Raw genomic sequence first — 23346 nt, 5'->3', positions numbered from 1 at the left:
ACTGGTAAAGCCACTTTCCTTACTGTTCCCTGAGTATACCATGCTCAGATTGCAAACTGCTCTCTAATTCCCTCTTCATTCATGTTCTCAAAAAGTAAACTCTGTTGAAATATACATCAAAAAAAAAAAAGCACAAATCATAATGATGTTTGATGCATTTTTACAGAGTACATCAGTGTCATTAGCTCCCCAATCAAGAAGTAGACTATATACACCCCAGAAGACCCCCGTCCACCCCCTCGGTCACTGCACCCAGAGGTAACTGCTGTCCTGTCTTCTATCGATTAGTTTTGCCTGAAGCTGAACTTCGGGTAAATTGAATCATGCTAGGTCATCTATTGAGTCTGGCTGCTTTTGCTCAACACAACACTGGAAGAAATCCTGCTGTGTATCACAGTAGTTCATGTGTTTTCTTTGCTGTGTGGTCTGTGCATGGTGTGACTCTACTACAGTTTATCCATTCTAGTCGGTCTTTTCCAGTTTGGAGCTATTATGAAGTCTTATGCATGTCTTTTAGCAGATAAGTGTATACTTTTCTTTTGGAAATATGCCTAGGAGTGGAATTATTTCACAGAATATGCGTATGTTCAGCTCTAGTAGATACTGCCAGTTTTCCAGATTCAGTTCAGTTTAGTTCAGTTCAGTCACTCAGTCATGTCCGACTCTTTGCAACCCCATGAATCGCAGCACGCCAGGCCTCCCTGTCCATCACCAACTCCCGGAGTTCACTCAGACTCACGTCCATTGAGCTGGTGATGCCATCCAGCCATCTCATCCTCTGTCATCCCCTTCTCCTCCTGCCCCCAATCCCTCCCAGCATCAGAGTCTTTTCCAATGAGTCAGCTCTTCACATGAGGTGGCCAAAGTATTGGAGTTTCAGCTTTAGCATCATTCCTTCCAAAGAACACCCAGGGCTGATCTCCTTCAGAATGGACTGGTTGGATCTCCTTGCAGTCCAAGGGACTCTCAGGAGTCTTCTCCAACACCACAGTTTGAAAGCATCAATTCTTCGGCACTCAGCTTTCTTCACAGTCCAACTCTCACATCCATACGTGACCACTGGAAAAACCATAGCCTTGACTAGACGGACCTTTGTTGGCAAAGTAACGTCTCTGCTTTTCCAGATTAGCTGCACTAATTTCCCGTCCTCACTCGTGGTGCCCAAGTGTTCCAGCTGCTCCTCGCTGTGGCCAGCCCTTGGTTTTGTCCGATTCCCTGGCAGCCGTTCTGGTGGGTGTGGCACTGTTGCTTTGCGGTTTCACTTTGCATTTCTTTGACAACTGATGTTCCCATTTTTTACCCACTTGTTTTTTCTCTTTTTCATTTGTAGGAGCCCTTTGTATATTCTTTGTAGTTATTTATTACAGCTGTCTCTGGGTTGCCTCTTCTTTTAAATAGCCTCTTAATGAATAGATGTTCTTAATGTAGTCTAATTGATCAATAAATGTCTTCATATTTTAAATAATTTCTGTACCACATTTAGTTCTGTGGTTCAAAAAAAAAAATCTTAGGGGTAGAACACACAAATATATAAAGTAGTAAAACATCAACAATTACAGGCATGAAAAATATGAATTAGAAGATTTAGACTAGAGAGATAATAAGACACAAATAAGACATGTAATTCTCTGACTGTGTTATAGTTGAGCAATAAATATTGTCTAAAGCAGCTTAGAACTCAAAACTCAAAGGGAACATGGTTTGTTACCCAACTCACATTTATCTGAGGTCTTCAGACGGTTTTGTGAGGATCAAGCAGACAGGTGAGGGATGGATAGACTGAGAGATACATTCAAATGGAAATGGTAATTTGCATGTTAGAGCTAACAGGCGTGTCTTCTGTTACAGGTTATTCAGCGATAGTTATGACCTCCCGGTTACGTGCGTTGGGTGGAAGAATTAATAACATACGCACCTCAGAATTACCCAAAGAAAAAACTCGATCAGAAGTCATCTGTAGCGTCCGCTTTTTAGATGGCTTGGTACAGACCTTTAAAGTTAACGTAAGTTCTCCAGATTTAATTTTTTATGAATAAATGCCCCTAAGAAATATTTTTTCATCTCTTGGTTTATAAAATGAAGAGAATTATTTTAAAATAAAAGCTTGATGTCTCCGACCTTGCATGTTGAGCTTGAACTAGAAATACCCATAAAAACTTTGCCCACATTCTTGCCTCTACCTGACATGTCTTTCCCTCTCTTATTTGTAAACCGTGTGAGTCTTAGATGTTACTGCTTCTGTGACACCTTTGACTTCCTGAACTGACTCTCCAGTAATGGTGCCCTGTGTGTGCTTTATTAGAGGCCATGTCACATTCCATGGGTAGTAGTTACAACTACCAGGTTGCATGTCACTCTTCAAGCTTTTGAGCTCTGCAGAATAGTAATAGTGTCATTTTCACTGTGCCTGCCACACAGCAGGTGCTCATTAGATGTGCAGATGGTAAATAGCGGGTCCTCTCTGGAGGGTAGTGAGGTGGTTAGCTACCCAGATGGCAGGGCTTGGGGACGGCCTGGCTTCTCCCACCTCAAGCCTGTGGCAGAAGCAGGGCTAGAAATGAGGTCTCCAGTCCTACAACAGCAGTGTGATGCCTAACCAGAAGCCGCCCCCACCGCCTCACCCCACCCCACTCACCACCTGGGTTTTTGTGACCTTTGCCTGTCTCTCCCATCCTCTGGCCAGTCCTAAAGGGGTCATCTCCAGTCCCAGACTGGCTGCCAGCACCTGCCCCAGCCTGGAAAATTCAGTGTGCAAGGGAAGGCATCAGAAAGAGAAAAGAGGGTATGGGAGAACCATTGGGGGATGATAGGAGGCCACAAGAATTTAAAGGGTAACAAAAACTGGTCCCTTCTGGAATGCCTCCCATCCCATGAGTCTGCTTCCTGCTGACCCCAGGTCACTGTGGACCTGAGCAGGCAAGAGAAGAAGGTGGTGTGTATGAAGTCACCGCATGGTGGGAGCTCTCTAAAGGCCCCACAGGTCTCTTCCGGTTGCTATAAACTGACAGCTCAGCTTAGACCTGGCCCTTCTGTTAAAATTTACATTGTCCTGGAGCTATTCCTTAGCTGTATATCTTCTTCCTGACAAGAACGTGAGTGTTTATTCGGCACGGGTTTACTGAGCACCTACTCTGTGCCAGGCCCTCTTCTGGGTACAGAGAATACAGCAGTGAACAGAACAGAACAAAATCTGGGTCCTTTTAAAGCTTACCGCCCACAGGGAGGAAACGGGCTGTAAGCAGGTATGTGTTAGTCAGGGGATAGTATGTGCTTAGCAGAAAACTCTGGATAACAAGGGTGGAGAGTTCAGGGCAGGGCAAAGGGTGGAGTTGTCATTTGTCCTTTTACAGATTAGGGAAGACCTCACTTGCAAGATGACATTTCAGAGATGACCTAAAGGAAGTAAGGGAGGAACCGTGTGCTTCTCTGGAGGAAGCACATTCCAGGTAGAAGCAGCAGCAGAGCCAAGGCCCTGAGGCGGGGTTCCCTTAGTGCGGTTACGGAACAGGCTGGACGCCAGTGTGTCTGGAGCGTAATGAGCAAGGAGGAGGGGAGCCAGAGATGAGGCCAGAAATAACAGGTGATAGGTTGTTTGGTTTTTCTTCTAATGCACGCGTGCTCAGTCGTGTCTGACTTTGCAACCCCCTGCCAGGCTCCTCTGTCCATGGGATTCTCCAGGCAAAAATACTGGAGTTGGGCTGCCATGCCCTCCTCCAGGAGATCTTCCCAACCCAGGGATCGAACCCATATCTCCTGCATCTCCTGCATTGGTAGGCGATTCTTTACCACTGCGCCACTTTGGAAGCCCTAATAGCCATTTCAAAAGATTTTTTTTTTTTAATATCATAAAAAATGCTTTTATGAACAAATGAGCTGGCGAACACACATACACCAGCGTGCTTTTTGACAAAATGTCCCTTCCTCCCACATCAAGGTGGACACAAGATTGGAGGAATGAACACGGCAGATGGTACAGATAGAAGGAAAAAAAATCAGTAAGGAGGGAATATAACATTGTGCTTGATTATTTTCCTATGTTACAACAAAACATTTGGGTGCAAATAGTTAATTTTTCCTCTTTCCCACTTAAGTCTGGAGAAGAAAAAACCAACATTTTCTATAATAAAATAGGTAGGGTTTTGGTCTTTTTTGTTTTTTTTTACTTTTTTAACGTAACTTTTTTCCTCTTAAGGGGACGGGCGATTGTGAAGAGCCTGGTAGGTCATGCTGAGCACTGGCTGTGTTCTGAATGAAGCAAAGAGTGTTGAAGGGTTAGGGCAGAGACCTGATGTGATCTGACTCAGGTCTCACTCAGGATGCTGTATTGACTGGTGGGGATGGGACAAGGGCTGAGACTCGCATTCTGTGGCGGAGACCATGATCATTAGACGGGGTGGTCATTCGGCCAAAAGTAAACCAAGCCTGGAAGTAACTTAAAACATGGAACCAGTGGGATCTGGCATGTGAAAGAACCCTCGAGGTGATCCCCAAGGTTTTTGACCTGAGCAGTGGGCAAGATGGAGTTGCAATTTATAGAAATGGGAAAGGCTGAGAGAGAAACAGGATTGGGGGCAGAAATAACTGGTTCTGTTTTAGACGTGGTCAGTTTGAGATGCTTGTTACTTGTCTTTGAAGACATGGCAATATGTACACAAATGAGTTGAAGGAAGAGTCTAGGTTAGGATACACGTGTGGATGTAGAGATGTTATCTCAGGATCACTTAAGACGAGACAGGGAAGATGACTGAGGTTCAGTGTTTAAAGCCTGGGGAGATAAGGAGCAAGCAGGAGACTGTCGGCGGAGATGAGGGGAGGCTGAGAGGGAATGAGAAGCCCAGGTGAGAACATGTTTTAAGGAGGAAGAGTGGTGAGGATGGCATCCACCCAGAGGTTATGTGGAGCCTCGGAACAGAGCCTGGTGTTCAGTGGGCGCCCGTCATCATCAGTGACTGATGTCGCCGTGACTGTCACTCCTGCCTGCGCTGCTCCCCGGGCTTCCAGCAGCCTGGTCAAGGCTGACCCGTGAATACGAGGGCCCGGTTCCAGCTTAGAATCTCCATCACTTTGTATGTTTTTGCTCCCAAGGGTCACATTCAGCTTCCTTAGCCCAGGCCCTCTCATGACCAGGAGCAGGCATCCTCAGGCAAGCTGGCCTGGATGTCAGCTGTTCTCAACTCAGCCCAGAGAGCAAGGCTGTCTTGGGCAGTGACCTGATGTAGCCAAGGTGACCTCTGGTGGGGTGCTGGGCCCGGAGGCCTCTTCTCATCAAAAATGTGTCTTACTTCGGGTCCTTTTGAGAACCGAGTGAGTTGTGCAGCTACTGGAATGATGGATGATGCATTCCAGAGGGGAGAGAGGCAATGCAGAGGGCACGTGCAGGCTCTGGCATCAGACCCACCTGAGTCAGGCAGTCAAGACACCCGTCAGCTGGCGGCTCAAGGCATGGAGCCTTTGGGACCTCCGTTTGCTTCTCTGCACAGGAAATGTGGTGACGGCTATGTGATGTTGCAGTGCAGATTGGAGATCCTATATAAAATGTGCAGAGTACTGAGGCTGGCTCCTTGTAGATGCTCCGTAGATTACAGTGATTGATTTTGTTGTCGTTCAGTTGCTCAGCCATGGCCGACTCTTTGCCACCTCGTGAACTGCAGCACGCCAGGCTTCCCTGTCCTTCACAATCTCCCAGAGATTGCACAAACTCATGTCCATTGAGTCGATGATGTGATCCAACCATCTCATCCTCTGTTGCCCCCTTCTCCTGCCCTCAGTCTTTCCCATCATCAGGGTCTTTTCCAACAAGTCAGCTCTTCGCGTCAGGTGACCAATGTACTGGAGCTTCATCTTCAGCGTCAGTCCTTCCAATGAATATTCAGGACTGATTTCTTTTAGATTTGACTGGTTTGATCTCTTTGCTGTCCAAGGGACTCTCAAGAGTCTTCTCCAGCACCACAGTTCACGTTAAACATAATATAAAATCATACAACTAATAACCTCAGCAAGGGCAACGGATGGCTCTTGGCATTGTGAATATCTTGTAATTCGGGGAGAGACTATGTCATGATTTGGAGTATGTGGACTAGGTCATCTTTTCCAAACCATCCTGACTCCCCTGGGATGGGAGGTGACCTGGGAAGCGGAGGCAGCAGCAGGAGCCAGGGCCCTGGGGCAGGAAGGGGACGTGTTCAGGACATGGGTGTGTCTTACATTCCCACACTGTGTGCCAGATAATGTGAGACTGTCCTGGAGAAGCGGCTGCAGGAGGGGGTGCCAGTTATCTAATTCTCCCCATCCTGGTCATGGTGACCTGTTTTCAGGTACATCATCTGCTCTCAGGCGCTGAAAAAAGCTGCCTTTGCTGATTCTCTACGTGGTCTATTTCTGACTCACATTGCCCTTAAGTTAAAGGGTTGGGTTCAAAGGATTCTGGAGAAGTCTGACTGTTCAAGTAGAATTTGCAGTTCCCACCCCCGCGCCTTTGTGCTGGGCCATCCACTTGCTGCCTTTGCTGAATGCCTGCACCCAGAGAGAGGGCTTGGCGCTCAGCCCTGTCACCGTTGCAGACCATGGTCAGGGGCTGCCTTGCCCTGCCCCCCTGTGTTCACTGTGCCTGGAGTGTTCCATGGCACTTGACACACTGAGTCCCGGTCACTGCTTGCACAGCTGGCCTCCCCGGGAGGGCAGAAAAGGGACGCATGTTGTGGCTCTGTCCCCATTCCCCAGCCCCACGCCTGCTCCCTGAGCAGCAAGTGGAGAAGGTGGCTGAGCCCTGCCCTGGACGTGAAGTGGGCTGAATGTCTCCACTGGCTTCTCACTTCAGATAGCGCAGAGTAGGGAAGCAGATAATCCTCCAGTGTCCCCTGCCAGATCCCTTTGAGAGTATTTCCAATGGCATTTGAGTATTCTTAGCTGTCTTCCTTCATGCCGTTAGGGTTTTCCTCCCTGCATATGCTTGCCTGGCTTCTGAGGAGCCAACACGGACCGACGTGGATTAGCATTTTGCTGTGGATAATCCATGAGCAGGTCACGCAGAATTTACTGTCATCAGGATGTCTTAGTTTTCCGATTCAGACATTATCACTTGAGAATCTCAGCTAAGAGGAAAGAAGAAATCTTAGAAAATTAAATTAATCTCATTCTTCTAAGTCATATTTACCTTAGCCTTATTTTCCATATGTTCAGTTGTGCTTCTTGACTTGGAATTTATTAAAGCGTTTCTTATTGTAGGGCAGGGCTTCCCAGGTGGTGCGGTGGTAAAGAGTCTGCCTGCCAGTGCAGGAGATGAAAGAGACGTGGGTTTGATCCCTGGGTGGGGAAGATACCCTGGAGGAGGAAATGGCAACCCACTTCAGTATTCTTGCCGGGAGAATCCCATGGACAGAGGAGCCTGGTGGGCTGCAGTCCATAGGTCACAGAGAATTGGACATGACTGAGCACATGCGCGTACACACACACACACACACACACACACACACACACACACATATTGTAGGGTACATGTGTGCATGAAATCTCACCACATGTTTTAATACCTTCTTATCTGCAGTAAAGACTCTAGAGATCAGCTCTTAATTTGTTTTAAAATTTTGTCCACTGGACGTTTTCTTTCCTAGAAACAAGATACCGGTCAAGTTCTCCTGGACATGGCTTACAACCACTTGGGTGTGACTGAGAAGGAGTATTTCGGTTTACAGCATGGTGATGACTCGCTGGACTCTCCTGTGAGTACCCTCTCTTGAGGACATGCTGGGCTTCTGCAGGGGTTGGTTTTATATCTTATGTTTTCTTACCCAACAGAGATGGCTTGAAGCAAGCAAACCCATCAGGAAGCAGTTAAAAGGTGGGTGTGAGCTTCGCATTTCGCTTGAACACTAGGTGTTAGCGTATCACGGCCCGTTTCTCTCCTCCAGTTCTCAGCATACCTGAAACATCTGGAACCTGGATTCCAGGTGGCCCAGGAGACGTGAGTAAGCTGGCTTCCTCCTGCCTGACTTCTGAGTTAGCAGAGAAACTTCCAGATCAGCCCCCAAGGCTCCTCGGCAGCTGTGGGCAAGAGAGGGAAAGGTAAAAGAAGGTGGCTAAGAGCAGAGGAACCCACACTTCTTTTTATAGGAAAGAAAGGGGAAGGACGATGACCTTTTTCAGCCCAGTGTGAGAGCCAAGATGGGAAAGAGACACACGCACGCACGCACGCACACACCTGCCCGCCCCAGTCCATTTCAGCAGCCCAGTTTTTCAGCCCAGTGTGAGAGCCAGGATGGGAAAAAAATGATACACACACATACATCACACTCTTCCCCCTGCCCCCCACCACCACCAGTCCTTTTCAGCAGCACAGTTCCATTCCCTGGAAGCAGAGGCATGGATAGATAGTGTCACAGATACACACATAAGTATATCCTGTTGCTGTAGGTTACCTTCCAGTTAGGCGGGCTGTCCAGCTACACCTCACCCCACTCTCTGCCTGGCTTTCTAATCACGCTCTCTGTTCCCTACATGTACTTTTTGCCCCAAACCTAGCTGACACGCAGGACCACGTACCCACCTCTGCGCCTTCCCTGGGTCTGTTCCCTCTATTAGGAATGCTCTTCCCTCCCACTTCCCTATATCCCAGTCTTGCCATTTCTCTTCAATGCCACTCAGATTCCATTTCCTCTAATAGAAGCCCTGCCTCCCTCTCCCCTCGCTTACATTGATCACTGTCTGCTTTGTGCCTCAGAATACCCTCTCCTTCACTCTGAGTTATTGGCCTTTATCGTCCTTGCAAAACAGCCAGCTCTTTGCAGTTAGGGTACTTGTCACGCCCCGCATGGTGCTCTCCATATAGGAGGTGGCCAGTAGATGATCGAGGGGTGAAGGCAGGTGGATCTGTACACACGAATGTGCATACCCATGATGACACGTTCCCCACTGGCCTGGCGCCAGGGCGGGAAGGAGTAGCGATCAGGGGACCTGACTCAGATCCCATGGGTGCCCTCACCTGGAGTCAGGGCCTCAGCCCTCTTTCCTCCTGTGAGTTGTGTCCTTAGCATTCAGAAGTACCAGGGGGAGCTGCAGAGATGTTGTGCAGGCAACTCTGTGCCCCCATTTGAATTCACAGAGGAATGAGCTCACATGTGCATGGACGGGTGTTGTCATTCATTCTCGTATCAATTCTCTGAGCAGATAGGTTCCATGCTCAGACTTGGGCATGGCACTGGGCTACGCTCTGGGAATGACAGTTGGACCTTGCCCTCAAGGAGCTTACAGCCAACTGTAGGGATGGAGACAAGGGTAGAGGCAGCTCTGGGGTGGCCCTGAGCACGTGACAGGATGCTCTGGGTGCACAGAAGAGGATGAGAAAGGCAAGGAGGCAGGCTTGGGACACAGAAGTGAGAAGTTACACAGCGGGGAGGCAGGGAGGGGAGCCAGTAGGGCGTCCAGACCATTGGGAGGACTTATCCATCCCCTGATGTATAGGTCGTTAGCCTGCACCTAGAGCTACAGAATCACCCACTGGACCCAGGTACCTGCACAGAGGTACATTCACAGGTACAAACACACCATTAGAGACTTTCATACAAGCTGGAGATAAAGGCAGAAGTTCTACTGAGATGGGAGGGTGGAGCCCCGAAGGAGCTACAGTAGAGGAGCTCAGTGGAGGAGAGCAGGGTAGAAAACATTTGCGTTTCAGAGAGCAAGAGGTTCTGGAAAGGATCAGTGACTAGATACTGAGTAATGGACAGGCGAGAAATGGACATGAAGAAGAGCGTGGGATCTTTGAGACAGAATCTGATCGTCTGTTACCACATCCAGCAAAAGAAATGGACAATCTATTCTTACAAGCAAATGGACTCTTGGCCTTGTTGCATAAAATATCTGAGTATGTTAGCTGTGTAATATTTGCTGGTATATGAATCATTTTTTGAATTCACTTTGCATTAAAAGCATGAAATATTTTCCAGGATCAAAATTAATTTTAAAATGTGGCCATGCAGAGTCAAAAGACTCAGTGCAGTTAACCGTGGTGTTGTCCTCAGCTGTGTGACCTAAGGCAAAACTCTGAGGGGCTGGGTGGCCGGCGAGCCTGGTGGCTACGTTGTTGTATACTGCAGTCGACAGCACCCTAGCCTATTCATAGTCGTGGCGGTGTTTGCATTCAAGAATGTATCTGAAAATATTTGAAAAGTGTGGAGTCATTATATACGTGAGAGATTTTCTTTGTGAGTTCTGTTTAATCTGCTAAATTAAGGATTTTTAAAATTCTTAATACAGATGATGGAGTGCAGTGTTTGAACACCTCCCTAAGTTAAACATGTTTCAGAAAATAGATTATATCTCAATTTATGCTGATGTTGCAAAAATATTTTTATAGGCTTGGAGATTTCTGAACAGTTAACTAACTCATGCACTCATTTTGTGAAGCTAAGTCCTTTTATTGATGGAAAAAGCTGTGGTCTAGTAAAAAACATGCATTGCCTTTTTTAAAGGGAAAATTTAATTTGTTTTTGAAAAATGTTGTAGGAGGTTTCCCCTGTACCCTGCATTTTCGAGTAAGATTTTTTATACCTGATCCCAACACACTGCAGCAAGAACAAACCAGGTAATAACATTTTTTCTTAAGTTTCCTATTTAGTATATAAAAATTGAGTAACCACTAAAAATGTACTCTTCAATTTGTCACTGTGGTCAAATCTTTCATTTGGGTGTAACTGCAGCAAAAGTCACTTAGGATCCCAGTAAAAACTGGGGGACACATATTGAAATTTTAATCAGCAAATTCGTTTTCATCTTGAGTCTCTTTCTTCTGATTTGGTGCAGTCCCCAGCATGCTCCTACCACCACCTCCCCTTCCATCCAGGCTCCTCTTCGAGCTGAGTGCCCTTGGTCTTAGAACGCAGGTATTTTCTGCTCCTGCAGGAAAGGAAGTTTGTCAAAGTCCTCTACCGATCAAATAGCGCAGTGTCTCTGAAGGGCTAGGAGTGAGCTCTTTAGGAGAACCAGAGGTCTCTTAACTGAGAACTCTCTATCAGATCCCCAGTTGGAAGGAGAGGAGGCTGGCCAGCATCTTGCCTCCGCCTCCGCGAATCTGTGAACCAGATAAGGGAGAGAGGGCTGCAAGAGTTGTTTACCCCTCCAGGCTTGGCTCAGGTCCTGGCCCTCCTGTCGTGCTGGCACGTGGGTTTTCTGGGTGGGGACCTGTGTTTGGAACCAAAGGACGGGCACAGGAGAGTTGATGCTGTTTAAACACGGGCTCTGCAAACTCACCTGGCCTCTCCTTCCCCTCCCCCAAGGCATCAGCCGGCCCTTTGGTTATTGAAACATTTGTTTTTCTAAGGGAGGGAAGCTCTTCCATCCGAAAAAAAGCAGTCAATGTTCAGGATTGTTAAATCCTGTCTTGTGCCCATGGTGGCCATGAGACCATCACCAGGGCGGCAACATTAACTTGGACAGAAAGTGCTGTTTCACTTTTTTCCTTTTTTTAAATTAGTAAGTCCATGATCACATTTTAACTTGTAATGTGAGTAAAGGCCAAATATTATTCTATTACTAGTTTGTCTTCTTTGTACACCTCGTCCCTGTACAATAGAAGGCATTGAAAATTTGACTTGTGTTTACTATAAAGTTAAATTTTAAGCAGATATAAGATGTCCCACATGTCTCACTGGGTAACCACGGGACATACACGGGGTGCCTTGAGTTTTCCCCATAATAGCTCTTCACACAGGTGGACTAAGGCAAGGTGTAGGATGCTCAACCCCGCAGATTAGTTCATGCTGGTGGATACAAAGTGGTGACATGATCTGTGAGATTTCCCCAGGCTACCTACCACCAAATACCAAGTTTTTTTCAAGTTTTGTTTTAAAATGTCATGATGGATTATGTGTGTGTGTGTTTTTAACCACTGGAATTTTTTTTTTTATCACAACCCCACATATATATTTTGCTTTGTAATATATTACACAGATAACATGTAGATTACTGAAGCAGACATTTCTTGAAACAATAGTAAGTGCAAAGTACCCTTAAGTTTTCTCTTTCCTTCGCTTAAAATGCCAATTGTGGCTCATTAAGTTGATTTTACTACCCACTGAAGGGTTCCCACCCCCAGTGTGAACCTCGCTTCCTCCGCTAGCGGGTTGAGATGCTGGTGCCCCAGGGTTGTGGCTGCCAGGGTACCTGAGTGAAGGGATCACTCCCGCCAACTTAGCCCAGGCGCCCCTCTCCAGGGCCCCCCTCAGGGGGGCCCACATCCATACCCACCAGGAAAGCCTCTGCCTGCTGAGCCTCCTTGGCGTTTGAGGGACACCTGAGGAGATGTAGGGAGTTGAGGACTGAGAGAAGATTCAGAAATGAAGACTGCCTTCAGATCTGCAAAGGGCTGTCATAGGAAAGGGGGAATTAGATGTGCTTGGTGGTAGAATTATAGCCAGTGAGTGGAAGCTACAGAAAGGCAGATTTTGGCTCAAGACAAGTAATAGACTAAATTTTGTTCTTACCTAAGTCCCAGGTAAAATTCGATTTGTCCGTGTCCCTCCTAAGAGTCACCGGTTGCAGACAGACACCCAGCCCCACCACCCCACGTCCCATCTTAAGATGGGTGGTCGCCCCAGTGTGGAGAAGATTACAGCTGTCAGTTCCTGGGATGTGGGCACCACTTTGCTCCTAACACAGCAGGAGCCATGCTAGCAGCTGCCCCTGTGCCTCCTAAGAGCTGGGAAAACAGCCAGGACTGCCAGATCTTCTTTTTAGTCTGGGCCAGGTTTCCACCATTAATTTTTTTAAAAAAATGGTCTTTTGTCTTGTTTTTACTTAAAGGAAGAATTTTTCCTGTGTTCCTGACCCATAGTATCTCTCTTTTTTTAAATTGAGGTATAATTGATGTACATATTATATGCAGTATCTTTTTTAAGCCCCAGCTCTATAGCTTATCCAAAAGGAAGTTCCCCTTTAAAGAAATTTTGGTTTCAAGGGTCAAAGAAGGAAAACAGAGGTGGTGTGTGTTGTCTCCTGTTGTTTACCAAGGATCTAGGCAGGGAGGCCTTCATTGCTTTTTTCTGAAGTTGAGGTCATGGATGGGGCAGACTCCAGCAGTGAGCTTTTACATTTCTGAAGTCAGACACAAGGAGCATCTCTTCTAAATGACTTCCTTTATCCTAATCACTGTCTCTTTGATTGTGAGCCTCCACAACGGCTGTTCCTGATAAATTTAGACCATTCTATATAGAGTTTCATGTACTGGGAGTCTCAGAATCAGGCTCCTTTAAGATTCTTAGGGAGATCCAAGATTCCTAGGGACTTGGGCATCATTCCACTATTCCTGTCTCTTTGTGTGATATCCTGGGGTTGACTCAGAGACATTGCTGAATATACAACAAGGTAGCATGTGGTGAACGGGGGTCTGCAGGTTCCTGTTCTCCTTTACACCCCAAGGAAGACCTACTGCCTAGCAGGACTCAGCAGTGAAAGTCCAGATTTACCACTGGATTACCTGTGATTCTCTCCCTCCTCTTTTTTCTCTCAGTAGCATTATAGGAGGAGAGAACACTTAATTCCACTTGAATATCAGCTTGAATAAACATAGGAACAAAGTAGAAAGGACCCGTTGTGTTCCCCTAGGTGGCAGAGATAGAGATTCTGATACGGAGTAAGTGTGAATCAGCATGTGTATGTCACACCATCCCTCAGTGTTCTGGCGCTGAATGCATTAAGAGTAATTGACAAGTCTTATAATCAAAGTAATATCAGGAGATTGATCCTAAGGTTTTTAGTCATTAGACACATAAGAAATTTGTAATATAGTCAGATTTTTTTTTTCATAACACGAGTGTCCACGAGACATCACTGACCCCACATCACCCATCTGAACATCCGTGTCCTCATCAGTAAAAAATGGAGGTAGTGGTACCCACTTCAGAGTCCTTCAGTTCAGTTTAGTCGCTCAGTGGTGTCCGACTCTGCAACCCCATGGACTGCAGGATGCCAGGCCTCCCTGTCCATCACCAATTCCTGGAATTTACCCAAACTCATGTCAGTGATGCTATCCAACCATCTCATCCTCTGTCGTCCCCTTCTTCTCCTGCCTTTAATCTTTCCCAGCATCAGGGTCTTTTCCAATGAGTCAGCTCTTCACATCAGGTGGCCAAAGTATTGGAGTTTCAGCTTTAGCATCAGTCCTTCCAGTGAACTCTCAGGACTGATTGCCTTTAGGAAGGACTGGTTGGATCTCCTTGCAGTCCAAGGAGGTTTAAATGAATCAGTAAGTTGTGAAATAACACACACAGCCCAGAACTGTGCAAATACAAGGTTGTAACACCATGTGAAACATTCACATCTCAAAACATTGGCACCTTGACCTTTAAACATCGAAATTAGGACTATTGAGACTGATTTGTTTAAACTGCCAAAATTCTCTCTCTCTCTCCTGCCCCCTGAACACTTCTACTGCCTCTGTATTAGATTTCAAGAAGTTTCCTTTTTGTCACCTTGGCCAGACACTGGAATCTGTATCCCAAGTGAATCCAGGCTTTAAAAAAGAGTGGGAACAGCAGCCAAGTGTCACATGTGTGCTGTGTCCCTAAATATAATGCGCTCCAGGGCTCTTCCTGGCCTGCACGGCACTGTCGATGCCCTCCACTCCCTGGATGGAGGCGCCTGTAACTTACCAAGAGCTTACCAGGTTCTGTCCTCAGATCAAGTCCCAGGTTTCAAAGCAGCAGTGCTAGGAGCTCACAGACACGCGCAGAATTCAGCCTGGAGGCCTGGCAGCCTGGAGTCGGCTGATGTCTGTGCTTTTGCTCAGGCACCAACAGTTCCTGGGACATAGGAAAAAGCCCAGCTGGGTGTTCGCACCCCAGCCAAGGAGGTGTCTGCATAGACCCTCCTCCTCTCGGTAACTTCACACAGCGGAACGTGGGTGTGCAAATGCTGTGTGTAGAACGGCAGCCCTTTGGTGTGCGGGGCTGCCTGTGGGTCCTGGTGCTCTCAGATACCCCAGGTTTGACTGGAAAGGTCCAGGGTGGGGGCGCCCACTGGCAGTGGCACCAGCCAGTCATTGGTGAGCTCCTCTTACTCTGTCCATCCCTAAGACAGCATTTGCATGCGGGGCTGGCAAGAGGCTGGCTGGAAATCACCCCCCGGCCCATTGAGACTAAGGCAGCCACATGAACCACTGTGACGGAAGGCAGGCAGCTTTGCAATGTACGGGAACAGCATCTGATACTTGAAACAAAATATGGTTTTTTGTGTTTTGTTTTTCAAATGTGTAGGTCTTGTCCTTCACTCATCTTTTATTTTTTTTGCATGTTTTCCTTTGTGTATTATGAATTAATGAGATCAATTATTTCATAGGCATTTGTATTTCTTACAACTGAAGATGGATATTTGTGAAGGAAGGTAATGAGAATTTTGCATCTTCTTTTTCCATCAGTTGCCCTAGACTACTGAAATTCCTGGTTTTAATCTAATGAGCGTGCATTTCTGGTAACAATATTAAATGTAAACAGTAATCGGATGTTGAAAGCAGCATCCTGCTTGAGACATCTGTTTCTGGCTAGGTCTGGACTTAGGAAGCTGAGAACCAATAAACCTCATTTTGTTGTTTCAGTTTTATTACAGAAGGCAGTTATCTTTCTGGTAAAGACCTGAGAAACTGTAGAGAGAGGGAGGGAGAGACCCTGAACATGAAATGAGCTTCATCCAGGAAGGCACATCAGGCCCAATTAGGTCCCCTCCGAGCCCCTTAGTACCCAGAAGTGACTCTTTTTCTCTCTGGGAAGCTTTGCTGGAAGACTGTAGCTTCAGCCATGCTTCAGCAGTTCTCGTGTATGAGGACCGTCTCCATGGCTGCAGAGTATCTGAGCAGCTCAGGAATGGGAGGGGGACTCCAAGTCAGTGGCCCCTGAGCCGCCACCTCCAGCATTCAGTTTTTCTTGACTTACCAGAGACACTGCAGCAGGTGAACGGGTGGAAACAGCCGTGTTTTGCTCCTGTCCTTCCCACTTCCTCTTTCCTTCTACTGAGGAGGGTCTTCGGAAGCCCCCACTGGGCTACCATGTGGGTGCTTGCGGTCTCATCGGAGAAACGAGACAGGAACCCGTGAAGCAACTGGGACCAGTATGCGGAGTGGAGAGCACAGCTGCCATAGGTGTTAGGAAAAGACGACGCCGGTGTGAGCTTTGTGAAGTGTGGACCGCTGTGATGATCTGGGGGTTGGGGGCTGGTGGAGACGTGAGGAGTCAGATCTCCTTGGGCAGAGAGGACAGCACCCCACGCCCCACAGTCCTAGTTGGAGACCACATGCTGCGGGCTTAAGAGAGAAGAGAGAGGGAGAGCTCTTCCTGTCACACGTAGGTATGCGTCCTGGATCCAGCAGGCAGAGCAGCGCTGTCAAGGGTGTTTAAGCAGGAGGGATCTGGCAGGAGCAGCGTCTATAGGGAAGGCTGGAAGAGGCTGAGGAGCTTCTGTCTAGGTGGGAGGGAAGGTGAAGCTCTTGAGAGAGCTGTTAAAAGGCATCCAGGCCAGAGAATAGGGGGCAAGGAGTATGGGGCAGGAGGGATGGTTAGAAGCAAGAGACCCCTCAAAGAAAGGATCACCAGAACTTGATGGCCTAGTGGCCCTAGACCGGTTCTGTAATTTGGCTCATCCTCCCATTTGAGGGAGGAACAAGTCCCTTCTGTAGCACAATAAACAGGACACAAGGAGATAAATCACTTCTCGGCCTCTTGGCTAAGATCAAGCGTAGTGTCTGTTCTTACCAGTTTAATAAATCTCATTGGGCAGTGAAGATAACGCCCTACCCACACGGTCCCAGTTGGAGACCCCCTGCTTATGAGAGAACACAGGGAGAGAGAGAGGACCCCTCCTGTAACCCGGTGCCCACCCTTTCCTGTGGCAGCCTCGTGTTTCAGGGGACCTCTCAGCTGAAATGGTCACCCCTGCCCTGGGTCCAGGCAGCCCTCTGTGGCAGCAGACACGGTTGTCTCTCTTGTGTGCACACCGCCGTGTTTCCCCCACACGTTTTGTGAGCACCTGTTACAAGACGGGCGCTGACTGTGTGGTCAGATGGGGCTGGGCCCCCCACCCCTATGCTCAGGAGCTTCTAGTCTGGCTCTCCAAGTGTTGGAAGTTGGATATCTGCATTTTCAACAGGAGAAACCTATTGAGGGCCACGTCCTGGCTTAGACCCCTAGCACCTTGTGAGGCCTGCAGGCGGCCCCCATCTCGGGGGCAAGGGGTGTGGGGTCAGGGTGGCATCTGGCCCTTAGGAACCGTGGATCTCTTGACAGAGTCGGTGGAGCTGGTTAGCGTTTCTCCTGGGCTCGGAAGGGTTTGTTCATCCTCTCCTTCCTGCTGAGATAGGCGATCTTGTCTGACAGATGGAGACCCTGCAACTTACTGAGAAAGAGAGGAATCTGTCAAAGAACACGGTGTTCTTTAGTTTGTTATTTACGCCGTCCTTTGGAAATGTTCTTTCTGACTTACTCATAGGGTTGTTCCTTCCATCTAGACCGAACCCCCTTAGCCACTCTCCTCTAAGCTGTTCCCCAAATCCCATTCACAGGCTCTTCCTGTAGCAAGGACACCAGCTTTGACTTCACTGAAGCCCATCTTGGTGGGAGAGTGAATGCTGACCTTTGCTCTCCCCATGGGCTGAGTCTCCAGATGATTGAATAGATAGCAAGTATCCCTAGATGTATCTGCATTTAGAAGTTCTAGCAGGAACGCATGGTTACTTGAAAGATTGTGGCCCCCTCAGGGCTACCTCCATATTCATATTCTGCTTCAGGACCAGCACACAGCACAGCAGGCCAGGAGGGGAACCCTGGTGAGCCAGCCAGATTAGTCAGAGAGGTGGGGGTGACTCATATCTTGGGAACTTCACGGGCTGCCATGGAAACTGCACGTTTTCTCCACTTCCCACGGGGTTGCTGGGCGGAATGCTTTTAAACTCTGTGTCCCCCCCACCCACCCAACCCTGCAAGCCCTCACCCTTGCTGCCATTCATGTGTTGCTCTACCTGGCAGTGATCCCTGGCCCAGATCTGCTGAATGAGCTCCTAGGCAGACTGAAATCCGAGGTTGAATGGAGAGAAGGGAGCCACCAGATGGTTCAGAACATGACAGAGACAGAGACAGAGTTTTTGACCCAGACAGGGTGTTTGGGAGGGCACTGAGCTCAGGAGGAAGGAAGGAAGACACGTCCAACTTGGGTTCGTGGATTTCTGATGGACGTAGGAAGACTGAGGTGCTGCTGACCATTGCCTCCTGGTGGGGAGTTTCAGGAGGGTGAACAGATTTAGGAGTCTTAAATCATAGTAACTAATCAAATAATTGAAAACTCACAGGAGTTTTAAAATTCAGAATAAGTTTCTGTTTTTCCCTTCTGAAAGGATGTGACCCTTTCGGAAAGCAGGTAACCAGGAGTCAGAGTTAACAGAACTCAGGAGTTCAGTTAGTCCTAGGAGAGGTCTCATGTCTTTACCAGAAAGAGACAAAGGCTGCCTGCCCATTGACCTAAGAGTACTCTTTTCGTCTTAGTGATATGAGCCTGACCTTTTTTGACCAACCAAACCCTGGCCAACATCAGACTTTTGGCCTCATGGTATTTGTATTAATAATGCATGATTTTAAACATGGGAAAATTCTCTCTTAATTTCAAAAACTCTTCAGTGTGTTACATTTATCTTTACTGTTTGAGGATCCTGAAATTCTTATCATTCATGGTGTTTTTAAATGATTAATCCAAAAAATCCCATGATCAATTGCTGTTTCGGACTGTGGTGGGTTCTGGTAACTTTCCTAATGTGTTTTTCTCCTGACAGGTTAACCTGCCCTCTTAACTCAGCTGTGGTTCTAGCATCCTATGCAGTACAATGTAAGTCACAAATGAGTGTTTTGTGGATGGACAGCTTGCTCTGACCAGTATATTAAGAAACTCGCTGGCCTCTCCTCTTTGACCGAGTCGCTTCCCCCCTTCCCCAGGAATCCTGTTGGGCAGCATCTCTGGCTGTCCGGATGGTCCCAGTCTTCTTCCTCACTTATGCTCTCCTGTGATTCAGGGATGTTCGGTTAGGGAAAATGAGGTTTTCTCCCAGGGGGGCTGAGAAGACAGGAGAATCCAATCACACATTACATTTTCCAGTGGCTTCAGTCAGTTTCCAAAGGCTTCAGTCACAATCAGATCTGATGCTGTAACAAATCCCAGTGGGGCAAATGCTTCCACCAGTCACTTCGTATAGATGTGGAAACTAAGACCCAGATAGGTTCAGAAATTGCTGGAGGTCACTCCCAGCACTTGCTGGGTACTGCTCAGAAACACTGCTGGGATCTTAGGAATTTTATTTTTAGTTTCAGTAGAGTGATGGGTGATAAGCCTGGAGCAGCACAGTAGAATAGAAATATAATGGGAGCTGCACATGTAGTTTTAAGCTTTCTGGTAGCCATATTAAAGTAAAATGAAATGGATCATATTAATGTACTTAGCTCAGTAGATTCAGAATATTGTTTTAATACGTATTCCATGTAAAAACAGTAAAGGTATTTTCCTTTTTTTTTCCACAGTAGGTCTTTGAAACCAGTCCAGGTTTTACACTCCCAGCACATCTCAGTTTGCACCAGCCACATGTCAAGTGCTTGCTAGCCACATGCGGTTAGTGGCTGCCATGTGGGATGGAAAGTCCAGGTGGAATTTTCCATCAAGGCCTTGTTGAAGCTGAAGGAAGAATCCTCTTATTCAGTCATCTCCCCACATAGCCTGCGTCTCCTTCTCCCTAGTGGGAGACATGGAAGAGGTGGCACAGGGGTGAGCCTGGGTGGATGGAAGATCCCCTCTGCCTTCAGTACCGCTGAAACAGACCTGGCCTTGTCCCGTCCACGTGGGAAATGACACCAGCCAACCTGTGTTCTAGTGGTCACTAGACCCGGTGGGCTCCATCTCTGCCAGGCTGGTCTGCTGAGGAGAGGTTTTTTCCCATATCTCAGAGTGAATTTGGTACCCACAGCTAGAGCTTCAGGTTTGAAGGGCAGGAGCACTAGGAAGGACTTAGCTTTGTATGCAAACTCCATTTAACCCTGGCCCTCCATCTGCTTCTATTGTAGTGTTACCTTGCTGAGTCTCAATTTTCTCACCTGTAAGATGGAGGTGATGATGGTGATTAGGACAACTTGGAATAGGCCTATCAGTTCATGTATCACCTGGGAAAGTGAAAACTAGAAATTCTAGGGTTGGACCATCGCTGTTAACTGAGTCAGTGAAAGCACAGGCTGAAGCCACACTACCTGGGCCTCGGGTCTTCCACTTACACCTACCTGACTTTGAGCCTCTTTGGGTCTCAGCTTTATCTGTCGGATAGGGATGATAACAGTATCTAATCATAGGGTCATAGCAAAAATGAAATAGACGTTAAACTCTTAAAATAGTGCCTGACTGATGGCAAATATTACAATGTTTAACTTGTACTATATTTTCTTTTCTGCCCAGCAGAAAGCTGTCTAAGGAACAGCCTATTGCGGACTTCCCTGGTAGTCCTTTGGTTAAGACATTTGCCTTCCCATGGAGAAGGTGTGGGTTTGATCCCTGGTCGAGAAGCTAAGATCCCACATACCCCATGGCCAAAAACCCAGAACATAACAGAAGCAGTATTGTAACAGATTCGATAAGGACTTGAAAAAATAGCCCACATAAAAAAAAAATCTTAAAAGGGAACAGCCTATTGTAAACAAACTATTTGTTGCTGTCGTTTAGTTGCTGAGTCATGTCTGACTGCGACCTCGTGGACTGTAGCAGGCCAAGCTCCTCTGTCCTTCACTGTCTCCTAGAGTTTGCTCACGCTCATGTCCATTGAATTGGTGATGCTGTCCAACCACCTCATACTCTGTCACCCCCTTCTCTTTCTGCCTTTCATCTTTGCCAGCATCAGGGTCTTTTTCCAGTGGCCAAATTTAGAATCCCAAATAAAATTCCGAAGTTTCAGCAGTCAGGTTTTCCTCTACAAAGAACCAATAGAGTAGGGACTAAAGAAAGTTATGAGCACTTAAAAAGTCTAAACTAGCTGCAATGCAAATTTGAGCATGACTGTCATGCTAATAATATCATAAGTTGTCAGATGAGCAGTTTTAAGTAGAGGTTTCTTATTCCTCCACCCTCAAGTATATATACCTACATACATTTTCTTACACCTCTGAGCATATATTTCTGTAAGATTAATTCTTGGATATGAAATTGCTTAATCAAAGAGCAAGCCTAAATTTTATCTGATACACTTTGCCAGATTGTCCCAGAGAGACATTTGACATGAAGATAAGCCTACCAGTGGTCAGCGATGCCAACCAAAATCACATGTTCTGATAAAAAGTAAAGTGATCTGTGGATAAAGAATCTGAAAGGACTTGATGGTGAAAAATTGCTGGGGGCCTGCCAAGGATCTGTGAGGGTCAGAGAACGAAGTTTTTGAAAATCACATACCTGTTCTATAATGGTCTCTGAGCCTCTGCCATGTGTGGGTTCTGCACCATCCCCAAGTTGCACAGAGAGAGCATGACTGCTCTCTGCAAGGGGTCTGCAGCTGGTGGGAGACAGAGATGGACCAGCTGATGCTGGCAGTGAGGATGGACACGGGGGAGGCACTCGCTCTGTTCTCCTTGGTGGGGGGAATAGAAGGTACAGGGGGACGTAGTGTGGGAAAGCTTCCTTGTGATGGCCCCTAAGAAGAGCCTCCAAAATCAAGTCGGACTATGATGAATAGCAAGTCAAGGGCTTTCCCAACAGGAAAGCTGGACACGCCATACATTTGAGTACCTGAGACACCTTCTGTCCCGCAGAATACAAAATATCAGCCAGAAGAATGCATGGGACTTAACAGACAAGGTATTTCCCACATAAGCGCTTATTTGCTTTTCTTTTTGCTATAGTTAGCTTTCTCATGTGTTGCTTCACCACAAATAGAAAAGTGTGTTGCTCTGGAGTTGCGGGCATGTGGTACAGTAAGTAGATAAAGAGGATGGACTGTGGTCAGCGTCTAGGCTCCAAGTTACCAGCCTGGGCAGCAGTGGGCAGGTTCCTTCCTTGAGTCTCAGTTCCTTTGTCTGTTTAATGGGGATAAAAGCAATGCCTGTCACTAGGTTATCAAGAGCGTCTAGTGAGGTGATGTCATTGGTCATTAAATTCAATGTGGAAACTGCCCTGTGCTTTGCAGATGGTTTCCAAAGACTGGTTTAACTTTGTTTCCCCCTAGTGGTTAGCACAGGGCATTGCAGAGTAGCCAACTAAGATTTCAAGGGTCTGTGAGGGTCGAAGAATGAAGGTGTTGAAAATACATATTTTTATATAATGGTCTTTGACCCTAACAGAACCCCCTAGAGGAAGTTCTTTGGTTTTATATTAAGTACAGATATTTGTCAGTGACCTGACTAAAGAGAGAAACTTGCTTTGTGTTTGCAGAAAGGCAGAGGGGTTAGGACTATTCGTTAACATGATGGATGACCAAGTCAAGCTCTAAGATCTTCATGAGCTGATGTAACATGCAGCATTCAATTTAATAGGACTCTGCCTTGAGTTGTTTGACCTCAGGAAAGCCATTTGCAGTGTTTGGCTTCCCTCTGGGGACATGACCACTGTCATCTGCAAATGGCCAGCAGCAGCTCATAGGCCTGGCAGGCAGGCTGGTGGAATGATGGGAACTCTAGCCGGGTTCTGGCTTTGACTGCTGAAAAATGGCTCTGTGATAGGGGTAGGTCCTTTCTCGTCTCTGGACCTCAGATTTCTTTTCCTTCAAGACTCAGAGTTCGGATGAGCTGATTCTAAGGCTTCCTCAAGCTTTCTTCATTGGGGACCCTGCCTCAGGGCATCTAAATTACTTCCTGTAAATGCACTCTCATACACTTCACCATGAAAAGACGCACATAAGCCACACTTGTGCTTACATACTACAGCCCTGACACTCCTGTCCACAGCTTAGCCACATTTAGCTGGCCTTCCTGGCCTGTGGTCCACCCATGACCAAGTCTGCCCTTTTCCCCTTGCAAAGTTGAACTTCGCAGTAGCCTCTGTACAGGTCAGTTCCAAGCACCCAAGTACCTACTGTGTGCCATGCCTCGATGCAAGGCTCAAGAGATGAATGTGAGCTACTCCCAGCCCTCAAGGCACAGTGAAAGGAAAACACAGATCCCTTCATCACAGCCCGGGTCTCAAAGAGCAGTCCTTCTGTGTGATGGCAGTCGAGGGTGAGCCAGACCACGTAAACGTAAAGGAAATACCCTTGCATCTGACTTTGCAAATTGGGGATGAAATTCACTTAAGCAACCACCTCGCTCATCTCCTTTCCTTCTGGGATGGGAGACATTGATATTAATAGCAGAGAGTATTTCCGAT

At 47.1% G+C, this 23346-nt stretch overlaps 1 protein-coding gene and 1 pseudogene across 13 annotated transcripts in view; both read left to right on the top strand.

The window, feature by feature from the left end:
- Window positions 1-23346, top strand: part of PTPN3 (protein tyrosine phosphatase non-receptor type 3) — a 118862-nt gene that overhangs the window by 37582 nt on the left and 57934 nt on the right. For 7 of the 13 annotated variants that reach the window (XM_025282202.3, XM_025282201.3, XM_025282203.3 and 4 more), the window contains 7 exons: window positions 1125-1230; window positions 1849-2003; window positions 7611-7718; window positions 7795-7837; window positions 10501-10579; window positions 15328-15372; window positions 18800-18852. In XM_025282202.3, coding sequence (XP_025137987.3) covers window positions 1125-1230; window positions 1849-2003; window positions 7611-7718; window positions 7795-7837; window positions 10501-10579; window positions 15328-15372; window positions 18800-18852 — 589 coding nt within the window. The remainder of the gene's footprint in view (window positions 1-1124; window positions 1231-1848; window positions 2004-7610; window positions 7719-7794; window positions 7838-10500; window positions 10580-15327; window positions 15373-18799; window positions 18853-23346) is intronic. The other 6 variants (XM_025282205.3, XM_006079400.4, XM_044940410.2 and 3 more) reach the window with 1 other exon arrangement.
- On the top strand, window positions 16685-16780 carry LOC112584012 (annotated as a pseudogene).

Source organism: Bubalus bubalis, chromosome 3 (genome assembly GCF_019923935.1).
Source record: "Bubalus bubalis isolate 160015118507 breed Murrah chromosome 3, NDDB_SH_1, whole genome shotgun sequence".
Classification (NCBI taxonomy): domain Eukaryota; kingdom Metazoa; phylum Chordata; class Mammalia; order Artiodactyla; family Bovidae; genus Bubalus; species Bubalus bubalis.
Note: the sequence above shows the minus strand (reverse complement) of the source record. Positions and strands in the feature narration are given on the sequence as shown.